General features: G+C 41.9%; 1 protein-coding gene across 1 annotated transcript in view; it reads right to left on the bottom strand.

Moving 5' to 3' along the window:
• Positions 1-10,128: 10,128 nt before the first annotated feature.
• The window catches only part of PRDM12 (PR/SET domain 12), a 43,531-nt gene continuing 33,207 nt past the window's right edge, over positions 10,129-20,452 (bottom strand). Inside the window, exons 3-6 of the mRNA XM_069942912.1 lie at positions 15,094-15,284; positions 13,368-13,523; positions 11,404-11,515; positions 10,129-11,131 (exon numbers count right to left, since the gene is read on the bottom strand). Coding sequence (XP_069799013.1) covers positions 10,746-11,131; positions 11,404-11,515; positions 13,368-13,523; positions 15,094-15,284 — 845 coding nt within the window. The 3' untranslated portion in view covers positions 10,129-10,745. The remainder of the gene's footprint in view (positions 11,132-11,403; positions 11,516-13,367; positions 13,524-15,093; positions 15,285-20,452) is intronic.

The following is a 20,452-nucleotide window of genomic DNA, read 5'->3' as shown; positions in this document are numbered from 1 at the left end:
AGGAAAGAGCTGCCTGTAGAGCTCAGAGACAGGACTGTGTGGAGGAGGAAAGAGCTGTCTGTAAAGCTCAGAAACAGGACTGTGTGGAGGAGGAAAGAGCTGCCTGTAGAGCTCAGAGACAGGACTGTGTGGAGGAGAAAAGAGCTGCCTGTAGAGCTCAGAGACAGGACTGTGTGGAGGAGGAAAGAGCTGTCTGTAAAGCTCAGAAACAGGACTGTGTGGAGGAGGAAAGAGCTGCCTGTAGAGCTCAGAGACAGGACTGTGTGGAGGAGAAAAGAGCTGCCTGTAGAGCTCAGAAACAGGACTGTGTGGAGGAGGAAAGAGCGGCCTGTAGAGCTCAGAGACAGAACTGTGTGGAGGAGAAAAGAGCTGCCCTTAGAGCTCAGATACAGGACTGTGTGGGGGAGAAAAGAGCTGCCTGTAGAGCTCAGAGACAGGACTGTGTGGAGGAGGAAAGAGCTGCCTGTAGAGCTCAGAGACAGGACTGTGTGGAGGAGGAAAGAGCTGCCTGTAGAGCGCAGAAACAGGAAAGTGTGGAAAAGGAAAGAGCTGCCTGTAGAGCTCAGAAACAGGACTGTGTGGAGGAGGAAAGAGCTGCCCGGAGAGCTAAGAAACAGGACTGTGTGGAGGAGGAAAGAGCTGCCCGGAGAGCTAAGAAACAGGACTGTGTGGAGGAGGAAAGAGATGCCTGTAGAGTCCAGAGACAGGAGCAGATCTGGAGAAGGAAACAAGCACCATCATCTCTGGAGATGTCCGGCACTGCCCATCAACTACCCCATACCATCCCTATACTGACACCTGGTTAGAGTAGCTTGGTGGGGTAGGTGGGAGTGAAAAAGGTCAGGAAAGACTGAATGCAGCATAGTACAGAATTATTTTTATTAAAGATCTGATCCAGAGGTGGGCCGGGAACCCAATATCTCTGTAGAGACCTGTCACCTTACAATAGCATCTACCATCGGCCCTATCGAATCTGACAGAATATGAGAAGATCTGCAGATAAGAAAGTAGAGGAGAGGAGATGTAGTTGTAGCGGTGCTTAAAGAGGACCTGTCACCCCCGGTGCCGGGGTGACAGGCTCCCGACCCCCCGCTAGAGCCCCTCATACTTACGTGATCGTGCCGGATCCCGCTTCTTCAGCCAGTCCCGGGACAGAGATATCCCTGCGGGAAGCCCGGCGTGCGCTGCTGAGATGAGTCCGACGCTCCATTTATTCTCTATGAGCGTCGGACTCATCTCAGCGGAGTAGAGGAGCAGTAGAGGAGGAGAGTAAGAGGAGTAAGAGGAGCCCCAACCTGATGTAGCTGTGTACTCTGCCAGATCCTGAAGATATACTTTGTAGTGAATAGTTACTTGTAGTTGTGTTAAGATTTTGGTCTGACCACCTTCTGCCCAACAGTGTTCAGCTACCCGTCCTGTCAGGGTGCTACAAGCCCCAGCCGTGGTTATCTGGGTGTAGCTAAGTGTCCGGGGGTGTCCCAGTTACCTGCACTGCACGATAGGATACGTAGGCCTTCGGTACTGGCTGCTTTGTCCTATCAAGGCTAGTTCCTCTTGTGTTCAGGATACTGCCCTGCTCCTTTTAGACTTGTCCTCGGCGTGGGTTAGGGTATACCTTGATGACCTCTCCCTTTAAAGTGCTTAGCAATGCATAGTAAATATAGTAGTAGTTGTGAAAACACTGGTTGTCTCTTGCTGCATCTATACAGTTTGGTGTCTAGACTACACTGACTGAACTGACTTCCTCCCACATGGAGCTAACTCCTACAGGGGGTGTGTTGAGAGAAGGGATAGGCAGAGAAAAAGAAACACCTCCAATTGGTCAATAACAAACACATGGTACAACAACAATATTAACCCAATACTCAATTCAGCTGTGCAATACATACAAATATAAAACACTGACACCTAGTGGCAAAACCATAGAACACCTCATCACCATTTTAACCTGAGAAAGAACTTTGTAACAGGTGCATAGGGCACTCAGTAGTGTGATACCACATATCTATCACCATCTGTCTGTCTATCTTCTATCTATCTATCTATCTATCTATCTATCTATCTATCTATCTATCTATCTCCTATCTATTATCTATCTATCTATCTATCTCCTATCTATCTATCTCCTATCTATCTATCTATCTATCTATCTCCTATCTATCTATCTATCTATCTATTATCTATCTATCTATTATCTATCTATCTATCTTCTATCTATCTATCTATCTATCTATCTCCTATCTATCTATCTCCTATCTATCTATCTATCTATCTATCTCCTGTCTATCTATCTATCTCCTATCTATCTATCTATCTATCTATCTATCTATCTATCATCTATCTATCTATCTATCTATCTATCTATCTATCTCCTATCTATCTATCTATCTATCTATCTATCTATCTCCTATCTATCTCCTATCTATCTCCTATCTATCTATCTATCTCCTATCTATCTATCTATCTATCTATCTATCTATCTATCTATCTATCTATCTATCTTCTATCTATCTATCTATCTATCTATCTCCTATCTCTCATCTATCTATCTATCTATCTCCTATCTATCTATCTATCTCCTATCTATCTATCTCCTATCTATCTATCTCCTATCTATCTATCTATCTTCTATCTATCTATCTATCTATCTATCTATCTATCTATCTATCTATCTATCTATCTATCTCTCCTATCTATCTATCTATCTATCTCCTATCTATCTATCTATCTATCTATCTATCTATCTATCTATCTATCTATCTATCTATCTCCTATCTATCTATCTCCTATCTATCTATCTTCTATCTATCTATCTATCTATCTATCTATCTATCTATCTATCTGTCTATCTTTCTCTCCCTCTTGTATGTACAGTATCCCTCCTCGTTCCTCTTCCACGCGGCGCTGACATTTCCATCTCATCTGTAGATCTTTCCGTCTCCTGTCATTTCTTTCACATTCACAACATAAAAGCTCCATTTAGAGACTGTGCGATATAACATGCGCTCTCCGTCGCTGCGTCACCCGGGAAAGCGTTATAATTTCATAATATTATTTCCCTGAATGTGGCGTGCGGCGTTGTTCCAGCCAGCGAGGCTTTCAGCCTGATTTTCGTGTTTTCTCCGCCGCCTTTTCATCGTGTTGTTGTACCTGTATTTTGAAACATTTCAGCGCGGCTCCCCGCTGTGCGAGACGCGAGGATACGAGAAGCGCTGTCAGCCAACAAGCCCATTCTAATGCTTGACACAAGCATCTATTCATTGCCGGTAATAGGTGCTTACAGTGAGGCCTCCGTTATGGGATGTGCTCGCGCCTCATCTTACTCGCGCCATGTCACCTCATGGCGCTCAGAGGTCAACGTCATACACACAATATGTGACAGCCCCCCTCCCCCGCTCAGTGCCTGACACTTCATCAACGCTGCTGTCCCTTTAATGATAACGTCAAGTTCTGAAAGGTTCCAGCTTCTGCGGATAAGACCGGGATTCTTTTGTTTGCGTTTGTCGTTTTTCCGATAATGCGTAATTCATCATCACTGTTAATGGTAGAGCGCTAAGTACAACGTCGCCGATAGAACAAATCTGGTACAGCGGTAATGATGGGGAGAAAGTCAATAGATCAAGAGCAGACTAACATACAGTGAAATTGAGATGGATAGGTAGCAGATAGATAGATAGATAGATAGATAGGAGATAGATAGGAGATATATAGATAGATAGATAGATAGATAGATAGATAGATAGGAGATAGATAGGAGATAGATAGATAGGAGATAGATAGATGATAGATAGGAGATAGATAGATAGATAGGAGATAGATAGATAGGAGATAGATAGATAGATAGATAGATAGATAGATAGGAGATAGATAGATAGATAGATAGATAGATAGATAGATAGATAGATAGATAGGAGATAGATAGATAGATAGGAGATAGATAGATAGATAGAAGATAGATAGATAGATAGATAGATAGATAGGAGAGAGAAAGATAGGAGATAGATAGATAGATAGATAGATAGATAGGAGATAGATAGGAGATAGATAATCCAAATATCAAACGACATAAATATGAGATATATAGATGATAGATAGAGAGATGGATAGATGATAAAAAGGTAGATAGATAGATAGATAGATAGATAGGAGATAGATAGATAGATAGGAGATAGGAGATAGATAGATTGATAGATAGATAGATAGATAGATAGATAATAGATAGGAGTTAGATAGATAGATAGATAGAAGATAGATAGATAGATGATAGATAGGCCGATAGATAGGCCGATAGATAGATAGATAGATAGATAGATAGGCCGATAGATAGATAGATAGATAGATAGATAGGAGATAGATAGATAGGAGATAGATAGATAGGAGATAGATAGAGAGATAGATAGATGATAGAGAGATAGATAGATAGATAGATAGGAGATAGATAGACAGACGATAGATAGATAGATAGATAGATAGATAGATAGATAGATAGAAGATAGATAGATAGATAGATAGATAGATAGATGATAGATAGATAGATAGATAGATAGATAGGTGATAGGAGATAGATAGATAGATAGATAGATAAATATGAGATATATAGATGGAAGATAGATAGATGATAAAAAGGTAAATAGATAGATAATAAATAGGAGATAGATAGATAGATAGATAGATAGAAGATAGATTGGCAATGCTAAATGTCTATTTTGGACCTGCCAAAAGAGCTTTTTATAATTGAATTGAATTGATAGGAGGTAGATAGATAGATAGATAGATAAAAACACAATATTGACGTGGCACTCGTGGAGGTCGGTGGGTGCCAAATGCACGCCGGAGATCACCCCGTGTCCAATGTATAAATCAAATACTGCTGCAGCACTCCAATGTGTTGAAAAAAGTGAACAGAAGTTTATTCAATCAATGAACATGGTATGCTAGGGTATGCATACCCTGTTCGTGGATTGAATAAACCTCTGTTCACTTTTTTCAACACATTGGAGTGCTGCAGTAGTATTTGATTTATAGATAGATATATGGATGGATAGATAGATAGATAGATAGATAGATAGATAGATAGATAGATAGATAGGAGATAGATAGATAGATAGGATATAGATAGATTGATAAATAGATAAGAGATAGATAGATGATAGATAGGGGATAGATAGATAGATAGATAGATAGATAGATAGATAGATAAGATATAGATAGATTGATAAATAGATAAGAGATAGATAGATGATAGATAGGGGATAGATAGATAGATAGATAGATAGATAGATAGATAGGAGATAGATAGATAGATAGATAGATAGATAGATAGATAAGATATAGATAGATAAGAGATAGATAGATGATAGATAGGGGATAGATAGATAGATAGATAGATAGATAGATAGATAGATAGATAGATAGGAGATAGATAGATAGATAGATAGATAGATAGATAGATAGGAGATAGATAGATAGATAGAAGATAGATAGGAGATAGATAGATAGATAGATAGATAGATAGATAGATAGATAGATAGGAGATAGATAGATAGATAGATAGATAGATAGATAGATAGATAGATAGAAGATAGATAGGAGATAGATAGATGATGATAAATAGATATGGACAGACAGTTTGTTATTATCTCTAAAAGAAACCTATCAGTAATTATCCTCCTCATTTCCCGGAGATAATAGATGTAATTATTTGAGTCCTTGGATGTGAAATAAAAAGAAATAAAGAATCTCCATTTTCCTGAATATTAAGATTCCATATTTGCTGTGAAGATCTTTCCATTAATTGAGCAGCCGGTAATGTGCACCCCGGACGCCGGGTCAAGTAAGCAGTTTAAAAACTCCATTTTCTGCTCACAATAGGGCAATCATAACCCGGCACTGTAGCTAATAGAGAAATGTTGTGTATTGTGCCCGCATCCTCCACCATAAATCCTGCATTGTAGATGACATAAAGCGGGTCAACAAGGAACAAGGTTACTGCAGAAAACATTCCATTGTATCCAGATACCGACAATTGTCAAGTGCATTAGGATGCGGCGCGGAGGGAACGCCACCCAAACATAGCGATTTTCAGGCATCTTCTCAGAATGCACTGGTCTTTTTGTTGTGAGGTTTACAGAAAAAACACAAAAGGAAGAAGAACACGGCAGAAGTATCAGTTCCTCCAGCCTCACAGCCGCGCTCGTGTCGCACAACACCCAAAATACGCATAACATCAAAATTACCCCATCCAGATTTTTTTTATTACAATTGTTGCTTCCCACCTGCAATTAAAAGCTGGATATTCATCGACACGTTAAAGTCTCCTAATTAGCATACAACGCCGCCACCACCGCAGCGAGGCTCCGCATAACCGCAACGCATGCTGTATAATCTTACAATCATTTTCACCTAGTAGATATTTAAAAAAAAAATAAAAAAAATATAAATATTTTTCTTAATTTATAAATAAATTTCTGTAGAGAAATTGTACAAAAATTTAAATTTCCATATGAAATGAGTGATTTTATTAATTTATTTTACATTTTTCAATGTTCTATTATTGGAGTTTATTGAGTTGATTTTTTTCTTTCTGTTAATATGTAATAATCTTTATCTGTCTTGTATGACGTTCCGTCACAGATCCCCGCACTGACTGCGTCTGACTCGTTGATCCTTTCCTTTTTATTGTTTTTCTTAAAATTTAGATATTTTATATTATTTGTTTATATTTATATATTGAAATAGAGAACCAATGTATTGATACGTTTGTTTTATCCGTATACTATAGAGAGATGGGCTAAGATGCGCGCTGTATACCTTATTAGATATTAGGTATTATTGTATTTTATATCATTCTATATATCATTTTATCATGATGTATTTTCATCATATATATTTCAATAATTGTTTTTTTTTTAAGCTTTTCCGTAAAGATACTGAGCCCAGGCATCGATCGGCAGCGAGGATGATGATGATGGAACCAGCGCCGCTTTGTTTTCTTTATCGACAGATCCATTTTCTACATTTTCAGGATACAAAAGACAAACACGGGCGACATTAGAGACGATGAGTCCTACAGACCCCGGCCACGACCATCACAGGTTTTTTTTTTATATATATATATTTTTTATAATAACAACCATAAATTTAGTCCTGGCTAGAATATAAGATTACAAGAAGCTGCAGAAAAAAATCTGTGACTTTATCTTCTACCTAATAAATTTATATTTTAAAAATTTCATAAAGATAAAAATGTACATACTGTACATACATAGATTAGGTAGCAGATTGTATTGATAATTAATTTTTTAAATATAGAGATAGATTTCTAGATGGATTTTATATAGATAGATAGATAGATAGGAGATAGATGGGAGATATATAGATAGGAGATAGATAGATAGATAGATAGATAGATAGATAGATAGATAGATAGATAGATATGAGATAAATAGATAGGTAATTGATTGGAAATAGATAGCTAAATAGGATATAGATAGATAGATAGATATAAAAGTATCTCAGCAGCACAAAGTTCTGGTGAAGCGGGTGCCTGTTGCAGTTCTAACCACGAACTCTTTAAGTATTGAAGTAAATTCAACGGCACTCCAGTGGATAGTGAAAGCAAAATTAGTGATTTATTCCAGTGTGCAAATCAAATACAGCACAGCAATCTCAGAGGCAACCATAGATAGATAGATAGATAGATAGATAGATAGATAGATAGATTGTTAGATAGATATATGATAAATAGGAGATAGATGATAAATAGATAGGTAATTGATTGAAAATAGATAGATATATCGATAAATAAGAAATAGATAGATAATAGAAAGATAAAAGATAGATAGGTAATTGATAGGATATAGATAGATAAATAGGATATAGATAGATAGATAGATAGATAGATAGGAGATAGATAGATAGATAGATAGATAGAAGATAGATAGATAGGAGATAGATAGATAGAAGATAGATAGATAGATAGATAGATAGGAGATAGATAGATAGATAGATAGGAGATAGATAGATAGATAGATAGATAGATAGATAGATAGGAGATAGATAGATAGATAGGAGATAGATAGATAGATAGGAGATAGATAGATAGATAGATAGATAGATAGGAGATAGATAGATAGATAGATAGATAGGAGATAGATAGATAGATAGGAGATAGATAGATAGATAGATAGATAGATAGATAGATAGAAGATGCGATGTTTCAATTCTCTTACAGAACCATTATCAGGCATCTTAATAATGATTCTGTGAAAGAATTGAAACGTCGCATCCTGTTTGTTCTTTGCACTTTTTTGGAATAAACTGCATTTTTTCACCTGAGATGGTGTGCTGCAAACCTTCCGCTGTTCTATGTTGGGCATCCCCTGTTAAGTGACTTACTGCCTTCAGCACCTGCATCATTTGATTTGGAAGTGTGGCCTCCTCTACTTTCTATCTAGATAGATAGATAAAAGATAGGAGATAGATAGATAGATAGATAGATAGATAGATAGAAGATAGATAGATAGATAGATAGATAGATAGATAGATAGATAGATAGGAGATAGATAGATAGGAGATAGATAGATAGGAGATAGATAGATAGATAGATAGGAGATAGATAGGAGATAGATAGATAGATAGATAGAAGATAGATAGATAGATAGATAGATAGATAGATAGATAGATAGGAGATAGATAGATAGATAGATAGATAGATAGATAGATAGGAGATAGATAGATAGATAGGAGATAGATAGATAGATAGGAGATAGATAGAGAGATAGATAGATAGATAGAAGATAGATAGATAGATAGGAGATAGATAGGAGATAGATAGGAGATAGATACATAGATAGATAGATAGATAGATAGATAGATAGATAGATAGGAGATAGATAGATAGATAGATAGATAGATAAGAGATAGATAAGAGATAGATAGATAGATAGATAGGAGATAGATAGGAGATAGATAGATAGATAGATAGATAGATAGATAGATAGATAGGAGATAGATAGATAGATAGATAGGAGATAGATAGATGAGATATAGATAGATAGATAGATAGATAGATAGATAGATAGATAGATAGATAGGAGATAGATAGATAGATAGATAGATAGATAGATAGAATAGATAGATAGGAGATAGATAGATAGGAGATAGATAGATAGATAGATAGATAGGAGATAGATAGATAGATAGATAGATAAGAGATAGATAGATAGATAGATAGATAGATAGATAGGAGATAGATAGATAGATAGATAGATAGATAGATAGATAGATAGATAGATAGGAGATAGATAGATAGGAGATAGATAGATAGATAGATAGATAGATAGATAGGAGATAGATAGATAGGAGATAGATAGATAGATAGGAGATAGATAGATAGATAGATAGATAGATAGATAGGAGATAGATAGATAGATAGGAGATAGATAGATAGATAGATGATAAGTAGATAGATAAATGATAAGTCAGCAGCACTCCACAAGCTGTATAGTCCTGGTGCCAGCGGATCAGTCCCGACCAAGGATATAGTAAATATTCAGTAGATTGTCCACAGCAATCGTTTCAGTGAGAAAAAGGTGTAAATTTATTTCATCTAAAAATTATATAACAGCAAGGTGCAGCACACAGTATACCAAGCACTTGCTTGAAGATAGCGAAGTCTGTTCGCTGAAACGTCGTACTTGGTATACTGTGTGCTGCACCTTGCTGTTATATAATTTTTGGATGGAATAAATTTACACCTTTTTCTCACAGAAACGATTGCTGTGGACAATCTACTGAATAGATAGATAGATAGATAGATAGATAGATAGATAGATAGATAGATAGGAGATAGATAGATAGATAGATAGATAGATAGATAGATAGATAGGAGATAGATAGATAGATAGATAGATAGATAGATAGATAGATAGATAGATAGGAGATAGATAGATAGATAGATAGATAGATAGGAGATAGATAGGTAGATAGATAGATATGAGATAGATAGATAGATAGATAGATAGTTACGAGATAGATAGATGTGACCATAATACAATAAAATTTAAAAGTAAATAAAATCGAAAATGAGGAATAATTGAATTTCACAAAATAAATTTCCTTCTTTTATTGGGAATATGTGATAGATACAGCAAGATAGAAATTACTTACAGGTATAATACAGGGAGTGTGGGCTGAGAGTAGTAAAGAGTGTACATATATATTTACAGGGTATAAAGTGACGGGTTCAGGGATTCCTCCCCGGAGCTATATATATATATACTCTAGAGGTCATAGATCTGTAGCGGCTGTCTATGTATAGATATGTATAGATATTTATATAGATTTATAGACTTCTTTCTTTATACATTCCTATATACACTGAGCCTTAGAACGTGAAGCAGAAATCCGCCATACGGCAAAGTCTGGGAAGGTTCTCAAAGTTTCCAACAAGATTTTTAGATTCATGAACATATATATTTCTATGGCTATGGGTGACCTCCTTACAAGTGCCATTACTATGGCGACTCTTCAGTGATGCGTTGGGCACCTTATAGCTGTCGGGGTCCTGTGTCTCACTTTGTGGCTGCTGCACCTCCCAGCCTTTGGGACCACCGACCACCACCATCTTTTTTGGAAGAGACTGAGATCTTTGAGGACGATCTGCTGAGGCGGACGCAGTGATTGGTGACGGACACTGCTACAGTCCAAGGCAGTAACCTATCATAGTCTCTAGATTTCTGTCTTCACAACACCATAGTGGGGATGTGGTGCGCCAGTGACGCCGGGTGTGGAACTGGCAGGGTGGGGGAGTGAGCCTGCATGGCGCCGTTTGGTGGACGGTGCCTGGCACTTTTCTGATGGGCGCGGAGGCCAGCCAGCTGTGAGTAGGCGCTTTGGCAGACCTGGCATTTATAGGGGCGTTCCCCAGTGTGCAGTCGGACGTGGTTACGCAGGGTTGAGGACTGGCTGAAGCGACGGTTGCAGAATCGGCACACAAAGGGCTTGTCCAGGGTGTGAATCCGCATGTGGGAGCGCAGGTTGCTGCGGGAGTTGAAGCCTCGGTGGCAGATTACGCAGCGCATGCGGCCACTCAGCACAGGTCCACTGGAGTCCACACCACCAAAGTCATCTGAAAGGGGCAAATAAATTATTATAATTACAACCAAAAAGACACTGCATTAAGTGCCCCCACGTATCAGCTCCCCCTGCTGGACAGTGCAGGGTAATGCAGGAAGAGCCGAAACACAACATCTCACTATAAGGTGAGAGCAGTGCCCCACCCTAGGGATCTCCAAACGCTGCAGAACTACAACTCACAGCGTGCCAGCAAACAGCTGGAGAGCCACAGGTGGGGTCACTGCCTTAGACCTTGTCTGTATCCTTGCCTGCCCTGCTGCTCACCATGTTTGTTCTTCTTCTGCTCTTCCTCCATACCAGGCACTCCGGGGATACCGAGAAAGCTGTTCTGAGAATTGCTGTACCACACCAGCAGCTCCTGGTCCGGGGGGATTGTCTGCAGGGAAAGAAATGGAGACGCTCAGGAACCCATCACTGCAGCAATCATTCCATAAGAGGAGCGGCTGATATCAGTCACATATGTAATAGGAGGTTATATCAGTGCTGGAGCGTTATAAGAGGAGCGGCTGATATCAGTCACATGATGTAATAGGAGGTTATATCAGTACTGGAGCGTTATAAGAGGAGTGGCTGATATCAGTCACATGATGTAATAGGAGGTTATATCAGTGCTGGAGCGTTATAAGAGGAGCGGCTGATATCAGTCACATATGATGTAATAGGAGGTTATATCAGTGCTGGAGCGTTATAAGAGGAGCGGCTGATATCAGTCACATATGATGTAATAGGAGGATATATCAGTACTGGAGCGTTATAAGAGGAGCGGCTGATATCAGTCACATAGGATGTAATAGGAGGTTATATCAGTACTGGAGCGTTATAAGAGGAGCGGCTGATATCAGTCACATATGATGTAATAGGAGGATATATCAGTACTGGAGCGTTATAAGAGGAGCAGCTGATATCAGTCACATATGATGTCATGTCTCTGGTTATATCAGTACTGGAGCGTTATAAGAGGAGCGGCTGATATCAGTCACATATGATGTAATAGAAGGTTATATCAGTGCTGGAGCGTTATAAGAGGAGCGGCTGATATCAGTCACATATGAAGTAATATCTGGAGGTTATATCAGTACTGGAGCGTTATAGGAGGAGCGGCTGATATCAGTCACATATGATGTAATAGGAGGTTATATCAGTACTGGAGCGTTATAAGAGGAGCGGCTGATATCAGTCACATATGATGTAATAGGAGGATATATCAGTACTGGGGCGTTATAAGAGGAGCGGCTGATATCAGTCACATATGATGTCATGTCTCACATTGGCTCCAGCATTATACCTGTAGCCTGGATGTGGAGGCTGGGATACATGACTGACAGTATAATGACCTTACAAGAGGAAATGGATGGAAAGAACAATATGGAACAATTTGTGGTGCCCCCCCCAGTGGTAGTGATAGCGGTCTGCACCCCCTCTATCTCCTGCTGTCTCACCTATATGTTTGTGCCCCTGTCCCCCCAGGTGCCGCCTGGCGTCTCCTTTGACTCCCGGTGTTGAGCTCCTTGGTTACCAAGGACACTTGGTGAATAGACTGTTACTGTGTGCGCTCCAAGGGCGATGGCCGATGAATGGGGAGCGCCGTGCCGGGTGTCTGTGTGCCGTATGTTGCATCCATACAGTGTGGTAGGGCAGTGACCTTGAGCCTAACACGGTGAGATCACGGGTGATGCAGCACCTACAGTGTCCGTGATCCCACCGCCACCAGCCCTTTGTCGCCTTACGTGAAATTTAGACGCATGAAGGTTCAGCCCCTGCGCCACTCGCAGAAAGTCAGAAATGACACAGCTCGGCACGAGCAAATCCAGAAATGGCCGGGTGCGCAGAGGCCTCTATTAGGTAAGTGATGTTTACAGCCACGGCCGCATCGAGCAGTAAACATCGCTTAGCTCGCCGCCGATTCACCGCAACCTGCCATTTGTTAGAGGCCAAATTGATTTTTTCCTGATAGAAGAAAAGAATGGCCCTTCCTGCTGCGCCACAGAAAGATCAGCAGATCCTATTGTCATGGCTGAGTGCGCCTCACGTGGAGATCAGTAGGGGCCACAGCACAGGATGTTCCAGGAGTCAGGGTTCTAGAATGTTCCCTACATTGCACACACTAAGGAGCTTATATAAGATTGATTCTAGAACGTTCTAGATATCAGAAGTGAATGCACTGTCCAGTGGTGAGCTGAGGAGGGCGCCGCTATATTCTTGCGTATGGGAGAGGGGGGCAGTATTACCTCTATGGCCTTGTAGAAGATGCTGTTCCCGATCTGCACCACTTCCAGGTTCTGCTCCTGCTCATTTCGGGCACATTTAATGTACGTCATCCAGCTGCGGTGATCCTCCTGACTGGCATCAATAAAATAGCGCACCGTGCCATCCTCATTGAAGACCTGAGGGAGACAAGGGGTTAATAATGTGTTAATAGACAATGTATATAATGATGTCTATCTATCTATCGCCAATCTCCTCTCTCTCTCTCTCTCTCTCTCTCTCTCTCTCTCTCTCTCTCTCCTATATAGCTATCATGTTTCTTTCTCTTCTTATCCTCAGTCTCAGCTCCTCCTAGGATTCTTTTGCCCTCTTGGCTATTGTTGACCACACAGATACCCCCTCTATTTGCCCCAGGGTGGATTACAGGAGGTGAGTGATGTGGACATACATGCATGATACACAACTCCCAGCATGCCATCAGACCACTGCCCTACAGGGATGTAGAACTCCTCTGCCAGCAATATTTGGGGGGGTTCAGGTGACCCCCCCCCCCCTTAGTCTCATTATTAATGACAACCAATGTGTCAGTTGAAGCCAATTGTCCTGGGAGCAGAGACAATGGAGCGGCACTGCTGCTGTGGAGCCCCCATTCATCCCATCATCCAGTTCATCTCATTCAATTAGTTCCTCCCCTGGGGGGAGACATCAGTGATCTTATCTGAGGCCAGAGACACCTGTGAGGAGGAGGATGAGGGTGATAGGGAGGAGGAGGATGAGGGTGATAGTGAGGAGGAGGATGAGGGTGATACTGAGGATGATGAGGGTGATAGTGAGGAGGATGATAGTGAGGAGGGTAATAGTAAGGAGGAGGATGAGGGTGATAGTAAGGATGATGAGGGTGATACTGAGGATGAGGAGGGTGATAGTGAGGAGGGTAATAGTAAGGAGGGTAATAGTAAGGAGGAGGATGAGGGTGATAGTAAGGAGGAGGATGAGGGTGATAGTGAGGAGGAGGAGGAGGGTGATAGTAAGGAGGAGGATGAGGGTGATAGTGAGGAGGATGATAGTGAGGAGGAGGATGAGGGTGATAGTAAGGAGGAGGATGAGGGTGATACTGAGGAGGATGAGGGTGATAGTGAGGAGGATGATAGTGAGGAGAGTGATAGTAAGGAGGAGGATGAGGGTGATAGTAAGGATGATGAGGGTGATAGTAAGGAGGAGGATGAGGGTGATAGTGAGGAGGAGGATGATGAGGGTGATAGTGAGGAAGAGGGTGATAGTGAGAAGGATGATAGTGAGGAGGGTGATAGTAAGGAGGAGGATGAGGGTGATACTGAGGATGATGAGGGTGATAGTAAGGAGGAGGATGAGGGTGATAGTGAGGAGGATGAGGGTGATAGTGAGGAGGATGATGAGGGTGATAGTAAGGAGGAGGATGAGGGTGATAGTGAGGAGGAGGGTGATAGTGAGGAGGAGGATGAGGGTGATAGTGAGGAAGAGGGTGATAGTGAGGAGGAGGGTGATAGTGAGGAGGAGGATGAGGGTGATAGTGAGGAGGAGGATGAGGGTGATAGTGAGGAGGAGGATGAGGGTGATAGTGAGGAGGAGGATGAGGGTGATAGTGAGGAGGAGGATGAGGGTGATAGTGAGGAGGAGGATGAGGGTGATAGTGAGGAGGAGGATGAGGGTGATAGTGAGGAGGAGGATGAGGGTGATAGTGAGGAGGAGGAGGAGGAGGGTGATGCTCACCTCCCACATCAGGTTGTTGTTCTTGCACAGGTCCACATGCTCCGGGGAGATGACTCTGCCGGTGAATGGTCCCATCTCGGTCCCGGCCTTGATCCAGGTCTTGGAGAAGATGCCCAGTCCCTCCCCGGGGATGGAGCTCTGCGCGATGATCACCTCGGTGGGCAGCACCAGGCTGGAGAGCTTCTGGACCTCTGCGGGAGAAGAAAAGGCGCACGGTCACAGCCCCGGCAGAAATGTCGCACGAAATCCCCGCACTTAAACCTTATCACATTCTAGCCAAATGTCGCCAATTTTTTGCAAATCCCTGCCGGGGTTTATAGCACTGAAATCTTCCAAATGTAGAGACTTTTCGTGGTCATCAGCGACAAATACAACGAATTCTCCCAATTCAATTGGAAAGGGCTGTATAAATGTCGCTAGTTCTGCTCTAAACATTGCGGCAAGTAGAGATGGATCTGATCCCAATGATTGATTTAATCCCCTTCATCTCATCGCCTTCCTGCGACTTCTGGAGATTTCACGGGACATTTGCCTCCGTTCCCCTTAGCTCGGGCTCTTTGCGACAAGTTTCCCGTTATTCCTACCAAATTGTCGCAGTCACATCGTCCTGTCCAATTCACGGGATTTACCCCCAAACAGACATCTTATCATCATGAATTCGATTGCGCCAATAATTCCGAATCCCGATCCCTCTGCGCCTTCTCCCCCTTTCCCCGTTGCTACAAACATAAAACACTTCAGGGAAAAAAAAAGAGAAGTTCTGAGAAAAAGGCGCAAGTGAATGAGACTGAAGGGTATTTTATTTAACACGGAACCTGCGACAATAGGGGAGATTGAGGCTATTTGTCGCCTAGACAGAGGTTAAATAGTGTCCCCCCCATCTCCCCGTCCTGCGATTTGTCACACTGGTAAAGTGACGGCCATTCATGAAACCCAACAAGAAAGAAATGACTCATTCTAAATTCATTAGTCTGTATGGAAAGTGTCGCAGATACATTGGCGCATCATGTAGTGAGGACTTGGAGGAATTCCACCAACAAAATGGGGAGATTAGCTGCTTGACATCCAGTGAATGCTGATGGAATTAGTCTTCATGGTCAATTAGGAAAGGAACCTAGAGGAGAATGGGGGTCCCGGAGCCCCTGAGGCGGGGGGAGAGGGGCTGACAGCGCTCAGAATAGGCCGCTCTCTTCTCCCCGCTCTCTTCTCCCCGCTCTCTCTCTCTTCTCTCCTCTCGCTTTTTAAGTTGGTTTAAGTGGAAACTTTTTCTCAGGTCAAAGTCGAGTTAACTAAATGAATGTAAAAGCTTTTCTTCCCCAGTCTGACTCTATTACATGCCCGGAGGAGAGAGCCGAGGGGGGGCACTGGGAAAGCCAGGGGGCACTGGGACAAGAGCGAACATTTCAGGCGTGATTGGTAAAAAAAAAAGAATAGACAGAGGATTCTGATGGGAACCAAGAGCAGAAAAAGTCGCAGATGTCAAAATGTCTCAGAAAAAAAAAAAAAACGGTGCAAATATTTTCAAAAAACGAATTCACAATATTTAGGCACAAATGGTAGGAAATGGAGGGAGTGTCGGGTGGGCATGGCGGGCACGGGTGGGCACCTACCTCCGGAGAAGGACTGCGCCAGCACCTCGGCCGTGAAGGCGGTCTTCGGGCTGCTGTGGTTACTCTTCTCCTCGAACAGCTGCTCCCCCAGCACGTTTCTCCAGCGGCCATAGAGGAAGCTGTGCAGGATGTCCGAGGTGATCATCTCCGCCAGGGACAGGGCCGGCGGCTTCAGGCCGCTCTTCAGCACCAAGGCTTCTGCGGGGAGCACTGAGCCCATCATGGGTCTGATGGTGGTAGTAGTAGTAGTAGTAGCAGTAAAGCTGTAGAGTCACCTGGTAGGACTGAGCTGTCACCCCCTGAGCAGCCTCTACCTCCTCCAAGTTGCAGACTGTGGCTCTCCCCTCCGTGCAGCAGCCCTTCCCTCTTATATGGGCCGCAATGACCCTCCTAATTGGTTATTAATGACCTCCCTGACGTGCTAAGATAGAGAGATAGAGAGAGCCCCCTCCTCCCCTGAGAGAGAGAGACTGCCAGATAAAGAGAGAGCAGAGGAGAGAAGGAAGGTGGGAGGAGGGGAGAGACAGCCCAGCACCGGGCACCTGCAGCAGGCTCCCCAAACTGCCCCTCTACTTACCCCACATGGGGCACCTGCAGCATGCTCCCCAAACTGCCCCTCTACTTACCCCACATGGGGCACCTGCTGCAGGCTCCCCAAACTGCCCCTCTACTTACCCCACAGGGGGGCACCTGCTGCAGGCTCCCCAAACTGCCCCTCTACTTACCCCACAGGGGGCAGCTCACCAGAAAACCGAAAACTCACACAGGCTTCTCTCTTAATTTCTTATTTCTTCCTCGTTTTTTCCTTTCATTCGTTCTCGGTTTTTTTCTCACTTCCTCTTTCATCCTCCTTTTCCTCCCGTATTTCCTCCCTTCTCTTTCTTTTCTTCTTTCCCTCTCCGTTATTTAATTGCTTCCTTTATTCGTTTTACCTCTTTCTCTCTTATCCTGCCGGCTTTCGTAGTCTCTACTCCCTTCCCAGTTTCCTTTTCTTTCTTTTCTTCCTCATTCGTTCTTTTTTTGTTCTGTTTCTTCCATCTTCCTTCATTCTTACGTTTTTTTCTTTCTATCTATTTTCAATCTATCTCCTATCTATCTATATCTTATCTATCTATCTATCTCCTATCTATCTATCTATCTATCTATCTATCTATCTCCTATCTATCTCCTCTCTATCTATCTATCTATCTATCTATCTCCTATCTATCTATCTATCTATCTATCTATCTATCTATCTATCTATCTCCTATCTATCTATCTATCTATCTCCTATCTATCTCCTATCTATCTATCTATCTATCTATCTCCTATCTATCTATCTATCTATCTATCTATCTATCTCCTATCTATCTATCTATCTATCTATCTATCCATCTATCCATCTATCCATCTATCTATCTATCTATCTATCTATCTATCTATCTCCTATCTATCTATCTATCTATCTATCTATCTATCTCCTATCTATCTATCTATCTTCTATCTATCTATCTATCTATCTATCTATCTATCTATCTCTCTCTCTCTCTATCTATCTCCTATCTATCTCCTATCTATCTATCTATCTATCTATCTATCTCCTATCTATCTATCTCCTATCTATCTATCTATCTATCTATCTATCTATCTCCTATCTATCTATCTATCTATCTATCTATCTATCTATCTATCTATCTATCTCTCTATCTCCTATCTATCTATATCTTATCTATCTATCTATCTTCTATCTATCTATCTATCTATCTATCTATCTATCTATCTCCTATCTATCTATCTATCTATCTATCTCCTATCTATCTCCTATCTATCTATCTATCTATCTATCTATCTCCTATCTATCTATCTATCTATCTCCTATCTATCTATCTATCTATCTATCTATCTATCTATCTATCTCCTATCTATCTCCTATCTATCTATCTCCTATCTATCTATCTATCTATCTATCTATCTATCTATCTATCTCCTCTCTCTCTCTCTCTCTCTCTCTCTCTCTCTCTCTCTATCTCCCATTTATCTCTCTATCTGTCTGTCCTCCGTGTAATCCTCAGTCATCCCCCGTGCACTCTGTAGACCTTTTGCCGGATCTGGATAGAACTGAATGGAATTTCCCCCCACCCCCCACCCCTATATTTCGGGGCCGCCGTTTTGGATAAACCAGTATACCCCCCCCCCCCCCCCCCCCAATCAGACGGACTGGGCTTCGGGTTCAGACAGAAATAAAACCGCAGCAAATGATCCCGAGGAGGAATAACAGGAGCGATTACCGGGCTGGGAACCGAATACGGCAAACGAAAACTACAAAACGGATGCAAATCAAAGACATAAACTGATTGTATCTAGTCACACCGGATACACGGAAAACAGCCGTATATAGAAAACCGCCGGCAATTCCGAGATGTGCTATAGAGAGGAAGAGAACAGATAGAGAGTATGACAGAGAGGAGAGAGAGAAAGAGAAAGGATAGAGAGACTGAGAGGGAGAGGGAGAGAAGAGACTGAGAGGGAGAGAGAGAAGAAAACGGATAGATGGACTGAGAGGAAGAGAGAGAAGAGACTGAGAGGGAGAGAGAGAAGAAAACGGATAGATGGACTGAGAGGAAGAGAGAGAAGAGACTGAGAGGGAGAGAGAGAAGAAAACGGATAGAGGGACTGAGGAAGAGAGAGAGAAGAGACAGAGGGAGAGAGAGAAGAAAACGGATAGAGGGACTGAGGAAGAGAGAGAAGAGACAGAGGGAGAGAGAAGAAAACGGATAGAGAAGAGTAAGAGAGAGAAGAGAAGGGATAGAGGGACTGAGAGGAAGAGAGAGAAGATAACGGATAGAGGGACTGAGGAAGAGAGAGGAGAGAAGGGATAGAGGGACTGAGAGGAAGAGAGAGAAGATAACGGATAGAGGGACTGAGAGGAAGAGAGAGGAGAGAGAAAGAGAACGGATAGAGGAACTGAGAGGGAGAGAGAGAATAGTGAGAGAGAGGAGAGAGAAAAAGAACGGATAGAGAAGAGTGAGAGAGAGAGAGAGAAGAGAACGGATAGAGAGACTGAGAGGAAGAGAGAGGAGAGAGAAAGAGAACGGATAGAGAAGAGTGAGAGAGAGAGAGAAGAGAACGGATAGAGTGACTGAGAGAGAGAAGAGAGGGAGAGAAGAGAATGGATGGAGAAGAGTGTGAGAGAGAGAAGAGAACGGATAGAGAGACAGAGAGAAAGAGGAGATAGAGAAAAGACTGAGAGGGGGGGGGGAGAGAAGAAAACGGATAGAGAAGGGTGACAGAGATGAGAGAGAAAGAGAGAACGGATAGAGAGACTGGGAGGGATAGAGAAGAGAGGGAGAGAAGAGAATGGATGGAGAATGGTAACAGAGAGGAGAGAGAGATAAACAGATAGAGAGACAGAGAAGAGAGAACAGATAGAGAGTCTGACAGAGAGGAGAGAGAAAGAACGGATAGAGAGATTGAAAGAGAGGAGAAAGAGACATGAGAAACACATGTATTAGGCAAACAGAGGAATAGATGATAGAGACATGAGATAGATATAGAATATATTATATAGCAACAAATAGAGATAGATAGATAGATAGATAGATAGATAGATGGATGGATAGATAGATAGATAGATAGATAGAAGAGAGGAAGAGAGATAGATAGATAGATAGATAGGAGATAGATAGATAGATAGATAGATAGATAGGAGATAGATAATAGAAATATAGATGGATAGATAGGAGATAGATAGATAGGAGATAGATAGATAG

The sequence above is a fragment of the Dendropsophus ebraccatus genome, chromosome 10 (genome assembly GCF_027789765.1).
Source record: "Dendropsophus ebraccatus isolate aDenEbr1 chromosome 10, aDenEbr1.pat, whole genome shotgun sequence".
NCBI lineage: Eukaryota > Metazoa > Chordata > Amphibia > Anura > Hylidae > Dendropsophus > Dendropsophus ebraccatus.
The sequence above is the reverse complement of the archived record's forward strand: the minus strand, read 5'-3'. Positions and strand labels throughout refer to the sequence as shown.